This window comes from Heteronotia binoei, chromosome 2 (genome assembly GCF_032191835.1).
Source record: "Heteronotia binoei isolate CCM8104 ecotype False Entrance Well chromosome 2, APGP_CSIRO_Hbin_v1, whole genome shotgun sequence".
NCBI classification, from domain to species: Eukaryota; Metazoa; Chordata; class Lepidosauria; order Squamata; family Gekkonidae; genus Heteronotia; species Heteronotia binoei.
This window is the reverse complement of record NC_083224.1, coordinates 193,594,659-193,620,936: the sequence shown is the minus strand read 5'-3', so window position 1 is coordinate 193,620,936 and position 26,278 is coordinate 193,594,659. Positions and strand designations below refer to the sequence as shown.

The following is a 26,278-nucleotide window of genomic DNA, read 5'->3' as shown; positions in this document are numbered from 1 at the left end:
TACTTTCCCATGGCACACCGTGCTTGGTCTGCCAGTACATTTCTCCCCTGGTCTAATCCAGTGGATCACATTTTGCACTGCCCCTCTGCATCCTGGGCTCCTTTCTTTAAAATGCCCCCCTCCTCAGACTGCAACAGAGGATCTCTGTTCCTATTCATATCCAATGAAGGGGACCTTGACTCTTGAAAGCTCATATCCCCAAAATTTTGTTGGTCTCTAAGGAGCTACTGGACCAGGGGTGGCCAAACTTGCTTAACATAAGAGCCACATAGAACAGATGTCAGATGTTTGAGAGCCACAAGACATGAATGTCAGATGTTTGAGAGACAAGGGAGAGAGGAAGAGAGGAAGAGAGAGAGGAAGGAAGGAAGAAGGAAGGAAGGAAGGAAGGAAGGAAGGAAGGAAGGAAGGAAGGAAGGAAGGAAGGAAGGGAGGGAGGGAGGAAGGGAGGAAGGGAGGGAGGAAGGAAGGAGGGAAGGAGGGAAGGAAGGAGGGAAGGAAGGAAGGAGGGAAGGAAGGAAGGAGGGAAGGAGGGAAGGAAGGAGGGAGGGAAGGAGGGAGGGAAGGAGGGAGGGAAGGAGGGAGGGAAGGAGGGAAGGAAGGAGGGAAGGAAGGAGGGAAGGAAGGAGGGAAGGAAGGAAGGAAGGAAGGAAGGAAGGAAGGAAGGAAGGAAGGAAGGAAGGAAGGAAGGAAGGAAGGAAGGAAGGAGGGAGGAAAGGAGGGAGGAAAGGAGGGAGGAAAGGAGGGAGGAAGGAGGGATGGAAGGAGGGATGGAAGGAGGGATGGAAGGAGGGATGGAAGGAGGAAGGAGGGATGGAAGGAAGGAAGGAAGGAAGGAAGGAAGGAAGGAAGGAAGGAAGGAAGGAAGGAAGGAAGGAAGGAAGGAAGGAAGGAAGGAAGGAACTTTGAATGCATTCTCCAAACTGCCAACTGGCTTGGCTTGAGAGTGTTTTAAAGAGACAAATGCGTTCTTGAAGTCAACCAGCAGGGCAGTGGGGGCCTTGAGAGCCACACAATAGGTGTGAAAGAGCCACATGTGGCTCATGAGCTGCAGTTTGGCTACCTTCGTACTGGACTTGCACCTTCGGCAGGCTTCTTTGGTAACAGATCCACGTAGCAGCTGTGTTGGTCTGAAGCAGTCGAACAAAGTTTGAGCCCAGCGGCACCTTTATGATGCACAGAAAGTTTTTTTCAAGTGTACGAACTTTCATGTGCAGACACGCTTCTTCAGATATAATGGAAATTCATCATCATCATCATTTTATTTATATCCCGCCCCCCTCCCGCCGAAGCAGGCTCAGGGCGGCTGAATTTGTATCTGAGGAAGTGTTCTTGCACACAAAACGAAATAAACAACCAAGCACCCAGAAATGCACACTGGCGGAGCTCAGCTGGAAAGGCCAGAGCAGCAACTCGTGCAGAGATACGGCGGCCAACCTCCTCTGCGGCCAGTGCCTTTAGGTTCATCACAGTTTCTCACCCTGAGCTTCTCTTTTCCACAGCACACAGATTTGGAAAATACTCTCCCAAACCCAAAACAAATGCAGAAGGTCACTCATGGGGGCTGGGGGGAGGACAATTTTTCACCTGCCAGCCCTCCCCGCAGCATTAACCCTTTAAAAAAAATTGCCCTTGCAGCTTGGAAGGTCTTAAACACCTGCCTCGGCACATCACGCTGCCTTCCCCCTGACCTTTTCTTCCCAACACCGTCAAGCATTTAATTTTGGAAAAAAGGAAAACCCGATTGGAGTTTGCAAGCACGACTGGACTGCAAGGAATCTATTCCAGATCTGACACGCACTCCACCAAGCTGCCCTTGAGAGGCGACCCCCTTCCCGCCTCCTCCCAGGAAAAAACTTCCAGCCTCCCTGTCAGGAAGACATTTGCCAAGGGAAGCAACATTCAATATGCCCCGCCCCGCCATGGCATTTCATTTAATTCTGCACACTGGAAGCTGCCTTCTGCTGAATCCGACCAGCGGTCCATGAAGGTCGGTGCAGTCTACACCAAAGCCGAAGTCAGACGCACATCAACTGACGGGATGGGCGCGGATGAAACCAGACGCATGTTGGATTTTATGCGGTTGTCCAAACATCAGCATCTAGCAATGGTCGTCGGCTCGTTCGTGTCCCGCACTGCCATGACAGGGACGTGGACTTTTCTCGATAGTGCGTTTTAAATGCATTTCCCAAGCTGCCGTTCGGCTTGCCTTGGAGAAGTCACTTAAAGAGAGAACTGCCTTTTCTAAGCCTGCCGACAGAACAGAGGGGGCTTCGAGAGCCACACAAGAAGATGATGAAGAAGAAGAAGATATTGGATTTATATCCCGCCCTCCACTCCGAAGAGTCTCAGAGCGGCTCTCAATCTCCCTTCCCTTCCTCCCCCACAACAGACACCCTGTGAGGTAGATGAAGATATTGGATTTACATCCCGCCCTCCACTCCGAAGAGTCTCAGAGCGGCTCTCAATCTCCCTTCCCTTCCTCCCCCACAACAGACACCCTGTGAGGTAGATGAAGATATTGGATTTATATCCCGCCCTCCACTCCGAAGAGTCTCAGAGCGGCTCTCAATCTCCCTTCCCTTCCTCCCCCACAACAGAAACCCTGTGAGGTAGATGAAGATATTGGATTTATATCCCGCCCTCCACTCCAAAGAGTCTCAGAGCGGCTCACAATCTCCTTTCCCTTCCTCCCCCACAACAGACACCCTGTGAGGTAGATGAAGATATTGGATTTACATCCTGCCCTCCACTCCGAAGAGTCTCAGAGCGGCTCACTACCTCCTTTCCCTTCCTCCCCCACAACAGACACCCTGTGAGGCAGATGAAGATATTGGATTTATATCCCGCCCTCCACTCCGAAGAGTCTCAGAGCGGCTCACAATCTTCTTTATCTCCCTCCCCCACAACAGACACCCTGTGAGGTAGATGAAGATATTGGATTTATATCCCGCCCTCCACTCCGAAGAGTCTCAGAGTGGCTCACAATCTCCTTTCCCTTCCTCCCCCACAACAGACACCCTGTGAGGTAGATGAAGATATTGGATTTATATCCCGCCCTCCACTCCGAAGAGTCTCAGAGCGGCTCACAATCTTCTTTATCTCCCTCCCCCACAACAGACACCCTGTGAGGTAGATGAAGATATTGGATTTATATCCCGCCCTCCACTCCGAAGAGTCTCAGAGCGGCTCACAATCTCCTTTCCCTTCCTCCCCCACAACAGACACCCTGTGAGGTAGATGAAGATATTGGATTTATATCCCGCCCTCCACTCCGAAGAGTCTCAGAGCGGCTCACAATCTTCTTTATCTCCCTCCCCCACAACAGACACCCTGTGAGGTAGATGAAGATATTGGATTTATATCCCGCCCTCCACTCCGAAGAGTCTCAGAGCGGCTCACAATCTCCTTTCCCTTCCTCCCCCACAACAGACACCCTGTGAGGTGGGTGGGGCTGGAGAGGGCTCTCACAGCAGCTGCCCTTTCAAGGACAACCTCTGCCAGGGCTATGGCTGACCCAAGGCCATGCTAGCAGCTGCAAGTGGAGGAGTGGGGAATCAAATCCGGTTCTCCCAGATAAGAGTCCGCACACTTAACCACTACACCAAACTGGCTCTCACAAGATGTGTGAAAGAGCCACGTGTGGCTCCCGAGCCGCAATTTGGCCACCCCTGGTCCAGCCGAAGCACTCTTTGATCACAAGGCCTTCAGCTACAATAAAAACATGGTGGTATTAAGGTGCCCAAAGACTGCTTATCTTTCCCGCAAGGGGTTAAAACAATGAACTCTCTGGAACCAGGGTGTCAAACTCATTTGTTAAGAGGGCCGAATCTGACATAAATAAGAACATAAGAGAAGCCATGTTGGATCAGGTCAATGGTCATCCAGTTAAATCCGGACCAAGAATGCTTCCGACGAATCCCGCGCGTACTTTCAATGTTTGAATGCTCCGTCGTAGCCGACTGGGCGCAACGGCACATCCGCTTCCCTGCGAGAGCCCACTCCAAATGAGATCATCGTGCCAGCGATTGTGTGATCGATAAATCTGGTAACTGCTTCTATGCCCGGTAACATGATCAAATTTTTTAAGGGAAAGGAAAGGTCCCCTGTGCAAGCACCAGTCGTTTCCGACTCTGGGGTGACGTTTTTAAACCAGTCCAGAAACGATGTTTTAATTCCTGTGCAATTTTCCCGCTTTTTCCTGCACACATTGTGCTCGGATTTGGAGGTGTTTAAATGGGGGGGAGAGGGCAGATCGCCCGCCTTTGCTGCCTCCCCTCAAAAGCAGTTTCCGGGCTCCCCCCCCCCCCCCTTTAAACACCCAGGCGGGGTGTTTAAATGTGGGGGAAAGGCAGATCACCCACCTTTGCCTTCTCCCCTCCAGGCAGAGAGGGGATGTACTAAAACAAATGACAAGAATGCCCATAGGAAACGATGGGAGAGCATTGGATATAATGGGAGGGAAGACTGCCAACTGACTTACATGGGCTCCATTGAAATACATTGAAGCACCGAAACGGCTGCAACAAAAAACAAGTTTCCAGCTGCCGTCAGCTGCAGAACCCGGAGGCCCAGACTCACTCCCAGGAAGCAGACAGATGCTACCGGGGGCCGGGAACTCCGCGCGCGTATGTTCAAAGGCTGCGGAAAACACTTGTCTCTCCCACGAGACAAGGACCTTTCCGAGCACATTGCGTCAGCCGCTCCAGACGCATGTCTGGGGTTTAGAACACTTCCTGCCTTTGGGGAATTCTCCGAATAGCCAGCCCCAGAGCCCCTTCCCGTCTGAGACGGAACCCCCTGGCCTGGGGGGGGCCTCTGTCTTCCAAAAGGCCCAGGATTCTTCCCCCCCCCAACAAAAAAACCCCAGATGCACACTTTAAAATTTTTAACATCCTCCTTCTGTCCTCCTCTCTGCTGTACCCAATTTATTTCATTCTATTTTATTTTATCAAATTTAAGAACATAAGAGAAGCCATGTTGGATCAGGCCAATGGCCCATCCAGTCCAACACTGTGTCACACAGTGGCCCAAAAAATTATACACACACACACACACACACACACACACTGAGGCTAATAGCCACTGATGGACCTCTGCTCCATATTTTTATCTAAACCCCTCTTGAAGGTGGCCATGCTTGTGCCGCCACCACCTCCTGTGGCAGTGAATTCCACATGTTAATCACCCTTTGGGTGAAGAAATACTTCCTTTTATCCGTTTTAACCTGTCTGCTCAGCAATTTCATCGAATGCCCATGAGTTCTTGTTTGCGTGAGAAAGGGAGAAAAGGACTTCTTTCTCTACCTTCTCCATCCCATGCATTATCTTGTAAACCTCTATCATGTCACCCCGCAGTCGACGTTTCTCCAAGCTAAAGAGCCCCAAGCGTTTCAACCTTTCTTCATAGGGAAAGTGTTCCAGCCCTTTAATCATTCTAGTTGCCCTTTTCTGGACTTTCTCCAATGCTAGAATATCCTTTTTGAGGTGCGGCGACCAGAACTGCACACAGTACTCCAAATGAGACCGCACCATCGATTTATACATCGAATTTCTATCCCGCCCTCCCCTAAAGGGCTCAGGGCAGCTAACAACAACAAAATTAAACGGCACAGACGTTAAATACAAAATGCATAATAAAAGTCATTCATACAGTTTACAATCCTAAAACCAAGATGTGCAGTTCTAATTTCTCTGATGTCCTTGTTTCAGTTATAAAATTCAGTGGGGTTGTTGCTGCTACGGAGTAATAGCTCTCTCCCTTCAACTGTTAAAAGCAAGTTTAAATAATTCAGTCTTACAGGCCCTGCGGAACTGTGGCAGGTCCCGCAGGGCCCTGATTTCTTCAGGGTGGGCATTCCACAGAGCAGGGGCTATTACTGAGAACAGACTGGCTCTGGAGGCCGTCAATCGAGCTTCTTTCGGCCCAGGGATCTTAAGGAGATTTGGAGACCCTGAACGGAGTGCTCTCCGGGGCACATGGGGGAGAGGCGATCCTGAAGGTAGACAGGTCCCAGGCAATATAGGGCTTTAAAGGCTATGACCAGCACCTTGAAGCGAATCCGGAAAGCCACAGGCAACCAATGCAGTGTTTCCAGCACAGGCTGAATGTGCACTTGTACAGGCAGCTCCGTTAACAACCTGGCTGTTGCATTTCGCATCAGTTGCAGCCTCCAAATGTGAGTCAAGGGCAGCCCCATGTAGAGGGCGTTACAGTAGTCAATTCTCGAGGTGATCGTCGCACGCTCTCCCTCTTTCTCCGTTTGTGTTTTCTTCCCTTCCAGCCTCCCTTCTTATAAAAAAAAATTAACACAAGCAAGTTTGGCTACCCCTGGTTTAGCATAATGTAAGAGCCACATAGAATAAACAACAGATGTCTGAGAGCCACAAGACATGAACGTCAGATGTCTGAGAGCTGCAAGACAGGAAGGAAGAGAGGGAGGGAGGAAAGCAAATAGATGGGGGAGGTAGAAGCAGAAAGAAAGCAACTTTAAACGCATTCTCCAAGCTGACTTGGCTCGGACAAGTGATTCAAAGAGACAAATGCCTTCTCCAAGCTGGCCAACAGGGCTGTGGGGGCTTCAAGAACCACACAATATGTGCGAAAGAGCCATATGTGGCTCCTGAGCTAGTTTTGCCACCCCTGTACTAAACAACGCAGCTTCAATCCATCTCAGCGACTGCTTGCATGCGGCTGTTGCCATTTCACACGGCAAAATCAAGTTGCGAAGTACAGTAACAGTGGATTGAAAATGTGCCACTTACTGTGTGCAAAGGAGTGATTAAATGCCAAAGGGCTTTTTTTTGTAACGGAAACGCCTTTGCACGTTAGGCCACACACCCCTGATGTAGCCAATCCTCCAGGAGCTTACAGGGCTCTTCTTACAGGGCCTACTGTAAGCTCCCAGGGGATTGGCTACATCAGAGGTGTGTGGCCTAATATACAAAGGAGTCCCTGCTACAAAAAAAGCCCTGTGCCATGTTCGACTTCACACACACTCAGGGTTTCACACAGCACCTTGTGAACTAGAACCCCCCTCCTCAAACATAGCTATGTATTCTAGGTAAGGCTGCCAACTCTAGGTTGGGAAATTCCTGGAGATCTGGGGATAGAGCCCAGGGTGGGTGGGATTTAGGGAGGGGACGGACCCCAGTGTCCCATCGAGTCCATCAACACTCCCATTGACCCCACCCCTCCAAAGCAGTCTTTTTCTCCAGGGACTCTGATCGCTGCAGTCAGGAGATCTCCAGGCCCCACCTGGAGGCTTGGCAACTAAGCAAGGGAAACACAGCCAAGGTTGAGAACAACGTAGGAGGCTGTGAAAAATTACTGTGCAAAAAAAACCAGTTACAACTCGCGTAACGCAGTTTAATACAAGAACAGAAGAAGAAGACTGCAGATTTATACCCCGCCCTTCTCTCTGAATCAGAGACTCAGAGCGGCTTACAATCTCCTGTATCTTCTCCTCCCACAACAGACACCCTGTGAGGCGGGTGGGGCTGAGAGAGCTCTCCCAGAAGCTGCCCTTTCAAGGACAACTTTCATGAGAACTATGGCTGACCCAAGGCCATTCCAGCAGATGCAAGTGGAGGAGGGGGGAATCAAACCTGGTTCTCCAAGATAAGAGTCCACACACTTAACCACTACACCAAACTGGTTCTCTAGAGCAGCTCTCTCTTGCAGCTCTCAGACATCTGACGTTCATGTCTTGTGGCTCTCAGACATCTGGTGTTTATTCTATGTGGCTCTGTACAGAGACGAGAGAGCACATTCTCTTTGAACGCAAACTTTATCAGAACATTCTCCTATTTTTGACCAATTCGCGAGGAGAAGAGATTTTAGCTTTTATTTAGATAAGATTTTAGCAGAGAGGAACCAGAAAATTACTATGAAGGCGGCAACGTTTGCTGTACAAGCCATAAGACTCTGTAAACAACTAATTGATAAAAACATGTAAATGTTTATGAAATATTTTAATTTACGCTTTATAATTAGAAATGGAAACTGAAGTTTTTGCGTACAATATTTTGTACTGTGCTCAAGTTCAATTATATTACCTTGGTTTTTTTTTTTTTTTAAGTTCCACTTGTTACCTATTTTCTCTTTCTTTGGATGCATCTCCGACCGTATGAAACGCGATTTGATTTGAAGAATTACATGCTCTCCACAAATACAAGTAGTACACACTGCACGATATAATGCTATGCGCCTTGAGCGAGTCATGTAAAAAACTGCAAGCTTTATTTTATGCAACATGAACCGCTTGTTTCATATGAATGTTGTCGTATAAATGAAGTGCCAGAGGCATCATCGCGTGGCCAAAGACGACGACGATAGAAACACACGAAGACAAGAAAACCTAGGAAGCGTGTTACCACGCTATTGAATCCATACACACGAATAATCAACAGAAAAAAAACCTGACTCATTCTTCTAAGCCTACGCTTCATTCAAGCACTGTTTTCTTTGTTGGTCGAGTATACTGCGCTTTGTGTGTTGCATACAGAAGTAATTGCTGTTTAAACCTGGCAAACCCGGCATGTTTTTCTTAGAAGTATTGCTGTTAAAAAGTTGATTGTGGCGTTTCCCCTTTAAATGCCATTAACATAAATACTCAATATATTGCAGAGTACGATTGAGCACCGATATGATGTTGGTGGAGTGTGTGTCATTCTTGTATTAAGCTGTGTTACACGCGTTAAAATTGTTCTTTGCACAGTAATTTTTCACAGCCTCTTACGTTTTTCCTAGGGTTGCCAATCCCCAGGTGGGGGCAGGGGATCCCCCGGTTTGGAGGCCCTCTCCCCACTTCAGGGTCATCAGAGAGCGGGGGAAGGGGGAGGGAAATGTCTGCTGGGAACTCTTATAATTCCCTATGGAAACTTATTCCCATAGGAAATAATGAAGAATTGATCTGAACATAAGAACATAAGAGAAGCCATGTTGGATCAGGCCAATGGCCCATCCAGTCCAACACTGTGTCACATAAGAACATAAGAGAAGCCATGTTGGATCAGGCCAATGGCCCATCCAGTCCAACACTCTGTGTCACATAAGAACATAAGAGAAGCCATGCTGGATCAGGCCAATGGCCCATCCAGTCCAACACTGTGTCACATAAGAACATAAGAGAAGCCATGTTGGATCAGGCCAATGGCCCATCCAGTCTAACTCTCTGTGTCACATAAGAACATAAGAGAAGCCCTGTTGGATCAGGCCAATGGCCCATCCAGTCTAACTCTCTGTGTCACATAAGAACATAAGAGAAGCCATGTTGGATCAGGCCAATGGCCCATCCAGTCCAACACTCTGTGTCACAAAAGAACATAAGAGAAGCCATGTTGGATCAGGCCAATGGCCCATCCAGTCTAACTCTCTGTGTCACATAAGAACATAAGAGAAGCTATGTTGGATCAGGCCAGTGGCTCCTCCAGTCCAACACTCTGTGTCACAAAAGAACAGAAGAGAAGCCATGTTGGATCAGGCCAGTGGCCCATCCAGTCCAACACTCTGTGTCACATAAGAACAGAAGAGAAGCCATGTTAGATCAGGCCAATGGCCCATCCAGTCCAACACTCTGTGTCACACAGTGGCCAAAAAAAATTATATATATATATGTATATGTAATATACATATATGTATATAATGTGTGTATATACACACACACATAAATACACACTGTGGCTAATAGCCACTGATGGACCTCTGCTCCATATTTTTATCTAACCCCCTTTTGAAGCTGGCTATGCTTGTAGCCGCCACCACCTCCTGTGGCAGATCTGCAGGTATCTGGGGCTCGGGGGGGGGGGCTGTTTTTTGAGGTAGAAGCACCAAATTTTCAGCATAGCACCCAGTGCTTCTCCCCAAAATATCCCCCAAGTTTCAAAAAGGCTGGACCAGGGGGTCCAATTCTATGGGCCCCCAAAGAAGGTGCCCCTATCCTTCATTATTTCCTATGGAAGGAAGGCATTTTAAAAGGTGTGCGGTCCCTTTAAACATGATGGCCAAAACTCCCTTTGGAGTTCAATGATGCTTGTCACACCCTTCCTCCTGGCTCCGCCCCCAAAGTCCCCAGATATTTCTTGAATTGGACTTGGAAACCCTAGTTTTTCTCCACCTGGAGGATGGCAACCCTAGGGCTTGGCAGCCCAGGGCAAAGATTCTGAAGCTGCTGGGTGGAAACTTGTATGCAGAAGAAGAAGATATTGGATTTATATCCCGCCCTCCACTCTGAAGAGTCTCAGAGCAGCTCACAATCTCCTTTCCCTTCCTCCCCCACAACAGACACCCTGTGAAGCGGGTGGGGCTGGAGAGGGCTCTCAGAGCAGCTGTCCCTTCAAGGACAACCTCTGCCAGAGCTATGGCTGACCCAAAGCCATCCCAGCAGGTGCAAATGGAGGAGTGGGGAATCAAACCCGGTTCTCCCAGATAAGAGTCCTAACCATTACACCAAACTGGCTCTCCTAATCTGCAGATCTGACACCCTCAGGCTGAGGCTTAAGGAGACCGAGAGCTTAGACCAGGAGCGGCTGGCCGAGGAGAGAAAGTAATTGCCCCTCTTTCAGGCCTATTTGCCTTGCTCTGCCAGTCTGCCACCAGCTGGGAGCGGCCGGCCCCCCCCCTTCCCACGGGATTCTTCCTCCTTCCGGCTGCATCCGGTTTTTATACGTTCTGTGCCGGACTCCTGAGCCCTCCCGCACTCACTTCTTAACTCCCTGTCCCTTCTGTTTGCACCCTCGCGTTCTCCCTTTTCTATTCCTGCTGAATGAGTCAAGCGGATACCAGCGCACGAAAGCTTCTGCCACGATTAAACGGCCACTCTTTTTAAGGTGCCACAAGATGGTTCTTCTGGCTACAACAGGCCTTGTACGGTGGCGAGGGTTGCCGGCAGGGGAGACCCCCACCCCCAAACTGTGGTGTCACATGGTGATGCTTTGAAGGCAAAACTCTATGGTTTTAAGCTGTCCGCACCACAGTGCTGCCCCAAAACCAAAGCATTGCTGTCTCCAGTGTGATGACATCACTTCCGGGTGATGTAATCACAGCGGGGACATCGTGGAAGCCCCCTCTTCCCCCCAAACGCCCTACTAACCCAATGAGGGGACGTGGTAGGGTTGCCAATCGCCAGGTGGGGGCAGGGGATCCCCCGGTTTGGAGGCCCACCTCCCACTTCAGGGTCATCAGAAAGCGGGGGAAGGGGGAGGGAAATGTCTGCTGCACACTCCATTATTGCCTATGGAGACCATAAATGGAGAATTGATATGCAGGTCTCTGTGGGGGGGGGGTTGTCTTTTGAAGTAGAGGCACCAAATGTTCAGCATAGCACCCGGTACCTCTCCTCAAAACACCTTCCAAGTTTCAAAAAGATTGGACCAGAGGGTCCAATTCTATGAGCCCCCAAAGAAGGTGCCCCTATCCTTCATTATTTCTAATGGAGGGAAGGCATTTAAAAAGGTTTGCGGTCCCTTTAAATGTAATGGCCAGAACTCCCTTTGGAGGTCAATTATGCTTCTCAGAACCTTGCTCCTGGCTCCACCCCCAATGTCTCCTGGCTCCACCCCCAATGTCTCCTGGCTCCACCCCAATGTCTCCTGGCTCCACCCCCAATGTCTCCTGGCTCCACCCCCAATGTCTCCTGGCTCCACCCCAATGTCTCCTGGCTCCACCCCCAAGGTCTCCTGGCTCCACCCCCAGGTCTCCTGGCTCCACCCCCAAGGTCTCCTGGTTCCACCCCCAATGTCTCCTGGCTCCACCCCCAATGTCTCCTGGCTCCACAACCAATGTCTCCTGGCTCCACACCCAAGGTCCCCAGATATTTCTTGAAGTAGACTTGACAACCCTAGGACCTGGAAACCTTAACAGCGACCCATCTGGAACCTGACTTGTAATTCTCTGCAAAGATAAGATTCAGAAGGTGTTTAGGAATGCAAAGGCTGTGGACCTCTTTTGCAAAGTCAAGCAAACATGAATTCAGCAACCTGCACAGTTTAACTGACGTGTGCTCTCACTCTGCACAATTTGTGCAGTTGTAACATTGAGGCAAGGCACTGGTGACCACCCTGTTGGCTATTTAAAAAAAAATTTTTTTGAAGTTTTCATGCATATATAAATAACATTATATTCAAGTTTCAAAAACCAGAAGAGGATAAGAGCATAGAATGTTGAACAATGACTCTATGTCGTCTCTCTAGGGAGAGTCGATATACAATAACCTTCGACTTTCCCTCAATATCAGAGGACCACCATGTAAAGTGACATCAGAGACAATACCCACTCTTTATAGCAGGGGTCCTCAAACTGTGGCCCGCGGGCCAGATGCGGCCCGCTGAGGACGTTTATGCGGCCCGCTGGGTTATGGCAAAATCATACCGGAAGTGACGTTCGACCTAAACTCGCATTAGCAACGCACACTTCCGGCACTGGGCTGAGGCGGCGGAGACAGAGTGTGAGGTGATACCGAGGTGAGGTGAGTTCCCAGGCCGGGATGTGTGGTGTGGGGAAGGGAGAGAGATGCAGAAGACAGAGAAGTGACGGCCCGCAGCCTTGTACAGTAACGGCAGTCCGGCCCTCCAACAGTCTGAGGGACAGTGAACTGGCCCCCTATTTAAAAAGTTTGAGGACCCCTGCTTTATAGTGAGGGTTTAATAATACAGTGTCATGGACTACCTTATACTGCAACACAAGAAACCAGAGTTGTACAAATCTGAGGTAATTTTTTTTTAAATTTCAACCTGGACGGCTTCTAAGCAGCGCCCACGCGTTATTAAACTGTCACAAATGAGGAGAACTACAAACTTGCTTTTTTTAAAAAAAGGCTACTGACTTCTGCAAAACTCATAAGAACATAAGAGAAGCCCTGTTGGATCAGGCCAATGGCCCATCCAGTCCAACACTCTGTGTCACGCAGTGGTCAAAGAAACTAGGTGCCACCAGGAGGTCCATAAGTGGGGCCAGGACACTGGAAGCCCTCCCACTGTTGCCCCCCCAAGCATCAAGAATACAAAGCATCACTGCCCCAGACATAAAAACATAAGAGAAGTCATGTTGGATCAGGCCAATGGCCCATCCAGTCCAACACTCTGTGTCACACAGGGGCCAAAAAACCCAGGTGCCATCAGGAGGTCCATAAGTGGGGCCAGGACACTGGAAGCCCTCCCACTGTTGCCCCCCCAAGCATCAAGAATACAAAGCATCACTGCCCCAGACATAAAAACATAAGAGAAGTCATGTTGGATCAGGCCAATGGCCCATCCAGTCCAACACTCTGTGTCACACAGGGGCCAAAAACCCCAGGTGCCATCAGGAGGTCCATAAGTGGGGCCAGGACACTGGAAGCCCTCCCACTGTTGCCCCCCCAAGCATCAAGAATACAAAGCATCACTGCCCCAGACATAAAAACATAAGAGAAGTCATGTTGGATCAGGCCAATGGCCCATCCAGTCCAACACTCTGGTCACACAGTGGCCAAAAAAACCCCCAGGTGCCATCAGGAGGTCCATCAGTGGGGCCAGGACACTAGAAGCCCACCCACTGTGCTCCGTACAAGCACCAAGAATACAGAGCATCACTGCCCCAGGCAGAAGAACATAATTATGTGATGTAAAAGCTAAGAGCACTTTAAAGGGTCTGTAAATTTTAATGCCATTGATTTTATATATGTGTGTTTTTATTGTTGTACATTGCCCTGAGCCTGGCACTAGCTGGAATAGGGCGATTAATCAAATGCAATAAATACTACTACTACTACTAATAATAATAATAGAAGCCATGTTGGATCAGGCCAGTGGCCCATCCAGTCCAACCCTCTGTGTCACACGGTGGCCAAAAACCCAGGTGCCACCAGGAAGTCCATCAGTGGGGCCAGGACACTAGAAGCCCTCCCACTGTTGTCCCCCCTCCCCCAAGCACCAAGAATACAGAGCATCACTGCCCCAGACATAAGAACATAAGAGAAGCGCTGTTGAATCAGGCCAATGACCCATCCAGTCCACCACTCTGTGTCACACAGTGGCCAAAAAACCCAGGTGACATCAGGAGGTCCACCAGTGGGGCCAGGACACTAGAAGCCCTCCCACCCAAGCACCCACCCAAGCACCAAGAATAAAGAGCATCACTGCCCCAGACCGAGAGTTCCAACAATACGCTGTGGCTAAGAGCCACGGATGGACCTCTGCTTCATATATTAATCCAATCCCCTCTTGAAGCTCGCTATGCTTGTGCAAGGAACAAGAACAAGGAACTCGAGCAAGGAACAAAAAACCAAAAACCACAGCGCCTCAGATTAGGGAAAAAGAAAGCAAGAAAAGGAAAGCACAGGATAACATTGTGGACTCACCTAGCCGAAGCTCCCCAAAGTTACCGCAGCCAATCTTCTTCCCGACCCGGAAGTTGGGGCCCACCATTAAGACTCCGGAGTTGGTCCCTGCCGTACGGCTCCCGTGAGTGCTTCGGCCTCCACCTGTTTTAGACATCCTTTTGCTTTCCTCGCTCTCCCCTTTCCCTCCTCTCTTATCAAAATCCATAAGTTTGTGATACCCCGGCCTCTCCACGATTACGTCGATTCCATACAAATCCCAACACAGCGGAAACTTGAGGTGGGGTTGCGGGTTAGGGGGAGGGGAGGAAGATGGAGGGGAAAAGAGAGGAGCTGATCAGAAGCTGACGTCTTCTGGGTTAATAAACCATCACGGGTGGAGGAGGAGGAGGAGGAAGAGGAGGAGGGGAGGGCGCCAGGGGGCGACACTCCACCCGCATGCGCCGTGCTAGTGGGACGTCGGTCCTCTTGCCGGTCCCGCCGGGACTCTGGGTGGCAGCTCCGACGGGGCACTCTTTGGAGAAGACGACGACGACATGGCGGAAGACGGGTGGAACCGGCTGGCAGCAATCCGTCACTTCTGAGCTGGTGGGGAAGAAAGGAGGAGAAACAGCTTCGGTCAGGGGTGGCCAAAGTGTGGCTCTTTCACATATCCTGTGCGGCTCTCAAAGCCCTCACCGCCCCGTCAGCTGGCTTGGAGGAAGCAGTTGTCTCTTTAAATCACTTCTCCAAGCCAAGCGAACCGGCAGCTTGGGGAACACATTTAAAGTTAAAGTAGCTTTCTTTCCATCTTTCCTTCCCTCCTCCCTCCCCTATCTATTTTATTTATTTATTTACTATTTATTTTATTACATTTGTATCCTGCCCGCCCCTGATGGGCTCAGAGTGGCTTTTCCTTCCTTCCTTAACTTAAAAGAAGAAGAAGACGATATTGGATTTATATCCCACCCTACACTCCGAAGAGTCTCAGAGTGGCTCACAATCTCCTTTCCCTTCCTCCCCCACAACAGACACCCTGTGAGGTGGGTGGGGCTGAGAGGGCTCTCACAGCAGCTGCCCTTTCAAGGACAGAGTCTCAGAGAAGCTTACAATCTCCTCTCCCCACAACAGTCACCCTGTGGGGTGGGTGGGGCTGGAGAGGGCTCTCACAGCAGCTGCCCTTTCAAGGACAACCTCTGCCAGAGCTATGGCTGACCCAAGGCCATTCCAGCAGGTGCAAGTGGAGGAGATACACACTTAACCACTACACCAAACTGGCTCTCATACCAATAAGAGGGCTTGCAACCTCAGAGAGAGCTGCGTACAGAGCGTGCAACGAATATACCGACTGGCATCGTAACCTCAAATGCCATGAAACATGCTTGTTGCTGGGACCAGCTTGACCTATTGCAGAACTGGTTGGGACTGGCTTACCAGAACCTTTTTGGGGATTTGTTGGGCCTACTGGAGAACCTTGAAAGACTTCTGAAGAAGATGATATTGGATTTATATCCCGCCCTCCACTCCAAAGAGTCTCAGAGTGGCTCACAATCTCCTTTCCCTTCCTCCCCTACAACAGACACCCTGTGAGGTAGATGAAGATATTGGATTTATATCCCGCCCTCCACTCCGAAGAGTCTCAGAGCAGCTCACAATCTCCTTTCCCTTCCTCCCCCACAACAGACACCCTGTGAGGTGGGTGGGGCTGAGAGGGCTCTCACAGCAGCTGCCCTTTCAAGGACAGAGTCTCAGAGCGGCTTACAATCTCCTCTCCCCACAATAGACACCCTGTGAGGTGGGTGGAGCTGGAGAGGGCTCTCACAGCAGCTGCCCTTTCAAGGACAACCCCTGCGAGAGCTATGGCTGACCCAAGGCCATTCCAGCAGGTGCAAGTGGAGGAGTGGGGAATCAAACCCAGGTCTCCCAGATAAGAGTCCACACACTTAACCACTACACCAAACTGGCTCTCATACCAATAAGAGGGCTTGCAACCTCAGAGAGAGCTGCGTACAGAGCATGCAACAAATATACCGACTGGCATCGTAACCTCAAATGCCGTGAAACATAAAACAGCTGACTGCTTGTTGCTGGGACAAGCTTGACCTATTGCAGAACTGGTTGGGACTGGCTTACCAGAACCTTTTTGGGGATTTGTTGGGCCTATTGGAGAACCTTGAAAGACTTCTGAATCAACAAAGAGACTCCCGAATCAACACAGAGAATCTGAAAGTATCTCGCAACCCATGGCCGGGTTTATTTCAAACCTTAAGGAACACAGCAGCCCTGAAACATTCGCTGAAGGAAATTATTTGGCAACTTTGCTGTAACTGTTGGTTTGACTTTGTGTACACGTTTTGATATATTGAGATATAGACATTTTTCGGTATATTTTGAGTGTTTTCAGTAATTTGGGATTATGATTCCAGCTGGCAGGGCTTTTTTGGTAGAAAAAGCCCAGCAGGAACTCATTTGCATATTAGGGCCCGGAACTGGAAGGACCACCTCGTGTCATCCAGCTCACTGATCAAGATTTGCCTCACCATCCCTTTGCTCAATGCTCTGCCTCCAGAGGGGCAGTAGGTGGCAACCAGCGACTGGGCATTTTCAGTGGTGGCACCATTCTCTAGAACAAGGGTGGCCAAACTGTGGCTCAGGAGCCACGTGTGACTCTTTCACACATATTGTGTGACTCTTGAAGCCCCCATCACCCTGTTTGCGAGCTTGGAGAAGGCATTTCTCTCTTTAAATCACTTTGCCAAGCTAAACCAGTTGGTGGCTTGTAGAATGCATTTAAAGTTGCTTTTTTTCCACTTCTCCCTCCCTCCTTCCACCTCCATTTTTGTTCTTTCTTTCTCTCTCTTTCTCTCTCTCTTTCTCTTTCCTTCCTTCCTTCTTTCATCTTACGGCTCTCAAACATCTGTGTTCATGTCTTGTAGCTCTCAAACATCTGACGCTTATTTTATGTGGTTCTTATGTTAAGCAATTTTGGCCACCTCTGCGCTAGAATGTCTTTTCCCCTGACTCTCACCTCTGATACCTGTGTCTTACTCTCGAGACCAAAAAAGTTCCTGTTCGCCCAGACTTCCAAGAGCTGATTAAAAAAAAAAAAACCCTCTTTTTTGTCTGTAAACTGTTATTTTAAGCCGTCAGTAGTTAGCTTTTACAGTCTACATTTTTACTCTGAGCTGTGTTGTCATTGCCTTTTATTTTTATTTATCCATTGTTTTCCTGTAAGTTGCTTTGGACAGGTTCCTGGAAGAGGAAGCAAATGTTAATAAATAAATAATTTCATGTAGAACGTTTATGTCACCTCTCCAGAGACCTATCCCAGTCAACTCTTTCCGGCCTTTGCCCTGGAATGGAGAGACCAAGATTCAAATCAAGATTCAATTCTTATCCCACCACAAAGGGCTCTTGTGATGGTAAAACAGGGGAAGGGGGGAATAATACAACAGGGACTATAGAGTTTTTACCTCCCAAATGACTAGAGCGTCCGGGAAAACCATAGAGTTTCCCCAGAAATGCCTAGAGCGGCCCTGCACAGGAGCTGCCAATTTTGATGACATCACTTCCGGGTGACGTCATTGTGCTGTGCATGCGCAAAGAGCACACGAAAGTCCCCCACTCCAGGAAGCAGGGAATATGGCAACCCTAACAGCATTGGACTAGATGGGTCGTTGGCCTGATCCAACATGGCTTCTCTTATGTTCTTATTTCTGGGGCAGTGATGTTCTGTATTCTTGGTGCTGGGGGGGGGGGGGAAACAGTGGGAGGGCTTCCAACGTCCCATTCCCACTGATGAACCTCCTGATGGCACCTGAGTTTTTTGGCCACTGTGTGACAGAGTGTTGGACTGGAGGGGTCATTGGCCTGATCCAACATGGATTCTGTTATGTTCTGATGCTCTGTATTCTTGGTGCTTGGGGGAGGGGGAACAGTGGGAGGGTTTCTAGTGTCCTGGCCCCACTGATAGACCTCCTGATGGTGCCTGGGTTTTTTGGTCGCTGTGTGACACAGAGTGTTGGACTGGATGGGCCATTGGCCTGATCCAACATGGCTTCTCTTATGCTCTCATGTCTGGAGCAGTGATGCTCTGTATTCTTGGTGCTTGGAGGGGGGCACAGTGGGAGGGCTTCTAACATCCTGGCCCCTCTGATGGACCTCCTGATGGCACCTGGATTTTTTTGGCCACTGTGTGACACAAAGTGTTGGACTGGATGGGCCATTGGCCTGATCCAACATGGCTTCTCTCTTCTGTTCTTATGTGACATACAGTGTTGGACTGGATGGGCCACTGTCCCGATCTAACATGGCTTCTCTTATGTTCTTGTGCCTTCCTGGTGAAACGTTTTTCGAGACCCTAAAAGAGTTACGTGCCCAGTGGACTTTGCACAAGACAAAAATAATTCAGACACCATTGTTAATCTCTGGCAATTTCCTTTGCAAACGTGGGGGAGAGGAACGAGAGAGAAATTTAATTTGGAAAGAAGATATTTAAAAATAAAAGACTGTAGACTAGAAGCTTATTTCCGGTAATATGTTCCCAGCGTGCCACGATGAAGCAGACAAAAGAAGCTGCTCCATTTGGCAGGAGAAAAGAGGAATAAAAATATTTCACCAAGTAGAAGAAATAATGCTGAACGGGATGATGCTGGAGTGGAGCCTAGTGCTTAGACTGGCGATTACAAAGATAACAGGTCAGAATCATTCCTATTCTATCTTCCAGCATGGAATAAAACACATGGAGAGTTCCAGGGCTTTTATTGTAGGAAAAGCCCAGCAGGAATTCATTTGCATATTAGGCCACACCCCTTGACACCAAGCCAGCCAGAACTGTGTTTCTGGGAGTTCCTGCTTTAAAAAAGCCCTGAAGAGGTCTATCAGGGTCAGCCTCCCCTCATCTGACTGGCAGTGACTCTCCAAAGATCTATTACGTCACCTTCTACTAAAGAGAAAGGAAAGGTCCCCTGTGCAAGCACCAGTTGTTTCTGACTCTGGGGTGACGTCGCATTATGACGTTTTCACGGCAGACTTTTTATGAGGTGGTTTGCCATCGCCTTCCCCAGTCATCTCCACTTTCTCCCCAGCAAGCTGGGACTCATTTGACTGACCTCAGTAGCTCAGTAACTCTGCTGTGCGATTGAGGGAGCCTGGCAAAGCAAGCTGTGATACAGAAGGAAGCAAGAGAGAGGGAGAAGGAAGCAGGTGACAGCCACTTGCTCGGGGGACCTGATTCAGCCCCCGGACCGCATGTAATGTTTTAAATTGTATTTTATTGATTTTAAACTGTTTTATAGAACTGATTGCTAGCCGCCCCAAGTCCGCTCGCAGAGAGAGCAGGATAGAAATTTAAAGTTATAAATAAATAATGTTTGACACCCCTACTCCAAGCCCCATCAGTTCCCCAAGCTGCCTGAATATATTCAGAAAGGTAACCGCCTCTGGGACCACCACACCAAGCAACCCTGTTTTACTTAGAAGAAGAAGAACTGCAGATTTTATACCCCGCCTTTCTCCCTGAATCAGAGACTTAGAGCGGCTTACAATCTCCTATATCTTCTCCCCCCCACAACAGACATCCTGTGAGGTGGGTGGGGCTGAGAAGGCTCTCACAGCAGCTGCCCTTTCAAGGACAACCTCTGCCAGAGCTATGGCTGACCCAAGGCCATTCCGGCAGGCGCAAGTGGAGGAGTGGGGATTCAAACGCAGTTCTCCCAGATAAGAGTCCACGCACTTAACCACTACACCAAACTGGCTACCTAGAAGGAAGTTTATATAGAAATATACAAGGCTTAAAGATAAAGATAAAAGATAAAGATATTGGATTTATATCCCGCCCTCCACTCCGAAGAGTCTCAGAGCGGCTCACAATCTCTTTTACCTTCCTCCCCCACAACAGACACCCTGTGAGGTGGGTGGGGCTGGAGAGGGCTCTCCCAGCAGCTGCCCTTTCAAGGACAACTTCTGCCAGAGCTATGGCTGACCCAAGGCCATGCCAGCAGGTGCAAGTGGAGGAGCGGGGAATCAAACCCGGTTCTCCCAGATAAGAGTCCGCACACTTAACCACTACACCAAACTGGCTGGTGTAAAGGTAGTCCCCTGTGCAAGCACCAGTCGTTTCCGACTCTGGGGTGACGTTGCATCACGACGTTTTCACGGCAGACTTTTTACGGGGTGGTTTGCCATTGGCTTCCCCAGTTTTTTACACTTCCCCCCAGCAAGCTGAGGACACCTTTGACCGACCTCGGAAGGATGGAAGGCTGAGTCAACCTCGAGCCAGCTACGTGAACCCAGCTTCCTCCGGGATCGAACTCTGGTCATGAGTAGAGCGCTTCAACTGCGGCACTGCAGCTTTACCACTCTGCGCCAGGGGGCTGCTCACCTTCCACTAGAACCCTCTTTTTTAACTGGAAATGCCAGGGACTGAATCTGCGACCTTCTGCACGCAAAGCAAACGGCCTTTGAATCGGTTACATTCCTCCACAAGCAATGTGTCCATTGTCCCTATCTGGTGGGTTTTTGGAAGGCCACGCTGGATTTTGTCCAGGTACTGAGCACCGATATGTCCCCCAGTCCCTCCCAGTTTATCCCTCACTAGATCCCCCAGGACAGCCCTCGTCTATATATCTTAATTATAAATTAGATGGCTCCCCGCCCCATGTTATTTCCACAGAACGGGGGCACATGGAGAGAAAAGAGATTTCCCTGCACGGTTGGGGCACTGCGCGCAGAAAAACCTTGCAAAACGCAAAAAAAGCTTACGCTCTGAATAAAACTTCGTTGGTCTTAAAAGGTGCCCTTGACTCTAACTTTGTTCTACTTGCATATTTTTAAAAAGGTATACGGGGGGTACTTAAATGCTCCTAGAAGTCAGGCCTTCCAAAACAAGCTAAGATGCAGAAGGAAGCAAGAGAGCGGGAGGAGCAGATGAGAATAAGTTGCTGGAGGCCTGATAGGAGCTCTCCGGGGGTCTGATTCGGCCCCCTGTTCTAAATGGACAGAGCATCTGAGCCCAGCTTACTGGACTTTCTGGCTTCCGACAGGCTTAGGTCAAATTAATGACTCCTCTGCAGATGAATATTAAGACGTTCCCTTTCCAGCATCGCCGGACCTCAAGGTTTGAAAAAGGCAGCTACCCACCTTTCTAAAACCGAAATCAACGACTCAAGGTAATTGACGTCATCTTGGATTAATCTTTAACTAAGATTGATAGGCATAGACCCCTCCCCCCCAGAAGGGTCTTTCATACCCTGAACAGAGGGGAAAAAAATCCCCCTTATTAGAGGGCAGCAGCTCTGTCTTCCAACCAAACGGGAAGTCCAGCTTACTGGACTTTCTTAGTCCCCTTAGCTCTTCCTGAATTCCCTTGACTCTCCTGACCTCAAAAGAAAAAGGGGCGGAGCCCTACTGCGTACATCACAGAATGCCCGATGCTCATCACAGAGTCGACTGGCAGTTACATTTGGTTCCTATGGATGGGGAAAAGGTATTTAATGTATGAATGTAGTCTCATTCTGGGTTGTCCTGGCCAGCCTCCCCTTGCTAAGGGTTTTGACAGAATAACCAAGGATCCTTTATAAAATTATAGTACACTCTAATTGGGTATTGAAGCAATTTGATCAGTTCTGTATGCTGCAAACTGGAGTCTTGTATGTGCTAATGAATTTACATTTGGGATTGCAGTTAAATAATAAATAAGAGGGGTTTGTTTTTGTCTGTTTTTTAGAACGACTGTCTTGTTTGCTTGATGCAATTGGGAAACCAGCTTCCCAGCAGTTTGGAGGTCCCACCGTGATTGGGATATGCGGAGGCAGGGGTGGGATTTTAGCAGGGGCTCCTTTGCATATTAGGCCACTCCCCCCAATGTAGCCAATCCTCCAAGAGCTCACAAGGCTCTTTTTTGTAAGCTCCTGGAGGATTGGCTACATCAGGGGGCGGTGGCCTAATATGCAAAGGAGCTCCTGCTAGAATTCCATCCCTGCGCAGAGGTGAACTGGTATTTGTTTTTCTCTAGGAATCGGGATGAGAAGGTGAGAACACATTTCTTGATGATTCTGTGAGAACTGTTATTTAATAGCTCAAAAAGGGACCAAGTGCAGAAAGGGAGACAGACAGACAGACAGACTGTGTTTTTTTTTGTTTTTCTGTATTCTACTTTGGTATACGGGATAGTATTTCCAGTAGTAATGTATGGCTGTGAGATCTGGGCCATTAGGAAGGCCGAACGCAGAAGAATAGATGCTTTTGAGATGTGGTGCTGGAGAAGAATCTTGAGAGTCCCTTGGACTGCAAGATCAAATCAGTCAGTCCTAAGGGAAATCAACCCAGACTGTTCCCTGGAAGGTCAGATGCTGAAGCTGAAGCTCAAAGACTTTGGCCACCCAATGAGAAGGGAGCACTCCCTGGAGAAGACCCTAATGCTGGGAAAGACAGAAGGCCAAAGAAGAAGGGGATGGCAAAAGAGGAGATGGCTGGTCAGCGTTACTGATGTAACAAACACAGTTTGGGCAGACTTCGGAGGATGGTGGAAGACAGGAGGGCCTGGCGTGACTTTGTCCACGGGTCGCAAAGAGTCGGACTTGACTGTGCGACTGACCAACAACAATTCTGCTTTGACTGGGAACATGATAAACTGAACTTAGAATGAGGATTCAGTATGCTACACACTCTCTCTCTCTCTAACAAGAATGTGCCCAGCCAACAATACCTACCAAATTTGAACTTGAGAGAAGGGATTTGAGGCTCCAAGTTTCTCAGCCCTTTAATTCCCCCCCCCCCCCCCAAAAAAAAACAGTTGGGAACCAGGCAGGACATTTCAGGCTATGGGGCTGGTACTTGCTAGAACTAACAGCTACATTGGTCTGCAGAGCAGACAGTCCCCCAAAAATAGAAGTCACGGAACACCTTTCCGGGAGCTTGTGCAGCGTGCGGGCACAATGACATCACCCACAATGACATCACGTAATTGTGCCACCATCATTGTGAGGTGATGTACTGGTTCGGGGACAAAACTGTACAGACCAAGCCAGATTTTACTGAAAAGTTTTGCCCCAAAGCTAGACCATCACGATGATGTCACTTCCGGCTGATGACATCATGCTGCAATTCAGGGCAATTGTGGGCGGGGAGAAGTCTGTAAAAGCAATGGAACCCCTAGCCAGACCAGGGGGTGGGGGTGGGCTGGCAACGGTGGTCTCTTAAGATGCTCTTGGGCTTGAATCTACCTGGGCAAAATGGCAGCTCTGCAGAGTGCATTTGATACATTACATCCCACGGAAGTCCCTCCTCTCCCCAAAATCCGCCCTCCTGCAGGCTACACCCCTATCCCAAATCCCCAGAATTTCTCAACCCAGACTTCACAACCGTATATTCGGGCCAACCAAAATGTACTGCAAAAAACAGAGTGCAGGCAAACTCCCCCAGAACTCTACATCACGCTGGATGTCCGTGTTCAATGCAAAAAGAGAAAAGCTGGGATAGCTCACAGCACGGTGTCAAAGGCTAAACTGCATTTGCTAAGACCGGGGGTGGCCAAACTTGCTTAATGTAAGAGCCACACAGAACAAACATCAGATGTCGCAGAAAGGGAGGGAGGGAGGAAGGAAATGATAGGATAGATAGACAAGACGAGATAGACAGACAGACAGAAGATAGAAAGAAGGTAGACATTCAGACAGAAGATAGATAGAAGATTGAGAGAGAGAGAGAGACAGACAGACAGAGAGACAGACAAACAGAGAGAGAGAGAGACAGAGACAAAGAGACAGACAGAAAAACAGAAAGACAGAGAGAGAGACAGAGACAAAGAGACAGACAGACAGCGAGACAGAGAGAGAGGGCGGAGAATGCATTTACTTTAAATGCATTCATCAATCATCAGCTGGCTTGGAGAAGTGATTAAAAGAGACAGCTGCCTGCTCCAAGCCAGCTGAGGGGGGTGGGTGGGTGGGGGGTGGCTTCAAGAGATACACAATGTGTGTGAAAGAGCCACATGTAGCTCCTGAGCCACAGTTTGGCCACCCCGGCTAAGGCGGTCCTGGGCACATAACAGGTTTTTAAGTGGCACCAAACTGCACAGAGAATGGCGGTCAAGGAGATTCATTCTTGTTTTATGGATATGAAAGGGCAGGCTGTGGTCAGATGACTCTGTAGCAAGGAACAACAACATGGGGGGGGGGAACCCACTGGGGTGAAGGCTAACCTGGGCCTTATCAGAATAATCATCAGAATAATTATCAGAATAATGTTTCATATTGACATACTCAAATAAGGGATGTTGGCTATTCATTTCATTACATATACCCAACCCATTTTCATGTTATGTATTCTTGTTTTTTAATGGCAGACTAGAACGATGTTTGTCATAAGAACATAAGAGAAGCCATGTTAGATCAGGCCAATGGCCCATCCAGTCCAACACTCTGTGTCACATAAGAACATAAGAGAAGCCATGTTGGATCAGGCCAGTGGCCCATCCAGTCCAACACTCTGAGTCACATAAGAACATAAGAGAAGCCATGTTGGATCAGGCCAATGGCCCATCCAGTCCAACACTCTGTGTCACATAAGAACAGAAGAGAAGCCATGTTGGAAAAGGCCAATGGCCCATCCAGTCCAACACTCTGAGTCACATAAGAACAGAAGAGAAGCCATGTTGGATCAGGCCAATGGCCCATGCAGTCCAACACTCTGAGTCACATAAGAACATAAGAGAAGCCCTGTTGGAGCAGGCCAATGGCCCATCCAGTCCAACACTCTGTGTCACATAAGAACATAAGAGAAGCCCTGTTGGATCAGGCCAATGGCCCATGCAGTCCAACACTCTGAGTCACATAAGAACATAAGAGAAGCCCTGTTGGATCAGGCCAATGGCCCATCCAGTCCAACACTCTGTGTCACATAAGAACATAAGAGAAGCCATGTTGGATCAGGCCAATGGCCCATGCAGTCCAACACTCTGTGTCACATAAGAACATAAGAGAAGCCATGTTGGATCAGGCCAATGGCCCATGCAGTCCAACACTCTGAGTCACATAAGAACATAATAGAAGCCATGCTGGATCAGGCCAATGGCCCATCCAGTCCAACACTCTGTGTCACATAAGAACATAAGAGAAGCCATGTTAGATCAGGCCAATGGCCCATCCAGTCCAACACTCTGTGTCACACAGTGGCCAAAAAAAATTATACACACGCACACATATACACACTGTGGCTAAAATAGCCACTGATGGACCTCTGCTCCATATTTTTATCTAACCCCCTCTTGAAGGTGGCTATGTCATGTATAGATTGATGCTGATAAGTAAATTAGGTAGCCTACAACCAGGAAATCCATGCCCTTCTGTGATTTGCCAAAACACCAACTGGCAGGAAACTTTGTTACCTTTTATGGCTATCCAGACCAAATGGTCAAGCCGCACTGTTTTTATCATGACCCCAGTTTGCACTCTTAAACAACAAACTGCATGTATTTCAGCCCACAATACCTGAACCCCCCTTGTCTGTTGAAGTGTGCTTAGAGAGCACACGAAAGCGTACGTTCTCAATAAAACTCTGTTGGTCTTAAAGGTGCCACTTGACTCCAGCTTTGTTCAACTGCTTCAGACCAACACGGCCGCCCGCTTGGATCTATCTCCAACCACCCAGGTAACTTCCTTTGAGCGGTCTCGCCTCGTTCATCGGCGCCACCGCAGGCCCCAAACAGAACCAATTTTTAGCGCGCCTATAGAGAAAACCAGTTTCGCTCTGCGGCGGATCATGGCTGCGCTGCGGAGAGCAGGTTGTGTTTTCAGCGTCTTAATCTGTTTCCTGTAACAGGCAGATCCCCAAATTACAGGACTTAAATCTCAGCGTCCACACCAGAACCTTTTAAAAAAACGTAGAAAGGGAGAGAGAATTTTACAAGAGAAGAACCCCCCCCCCCTTTCCCCCAAGGAAAACAGTTTAAATAAAAGGCACACATTTCCATTAATCTGGATTAGA

General features: G+C 48.9%; 1 protein-coding gene across 3 annotated transcripts in view; it reads right to left on the bottom strand.

Annotated features, from left to right (window-relative positions):
* The window catches only part of CSNK1G2 (casein kinase 1 gamma 2), a 106,091-nt gene that overhangs the window by 49,343 nt on the left and 30,470 nt on the right, over nt 1-26,278 (bottom strand). For 2 of the 3 annotated variants that reach the window (XM_060232770.1, XM_060232772.1), the window contains exon 2: nt 14,336-14,899. In XM_060232770.1, the coding sequence (XP_060088753.1) occupies nt 14,336-14,522 (187 nt within the window). In that variant the 5' untranslated portion in view covers nt 14,523-14,899. The remainder of the gene's footprint in view (nt 1-14,335; nt 14,900-26,278) is intronic. The other variant, XM_060232771.1, reaches the window with a different exon arrangement.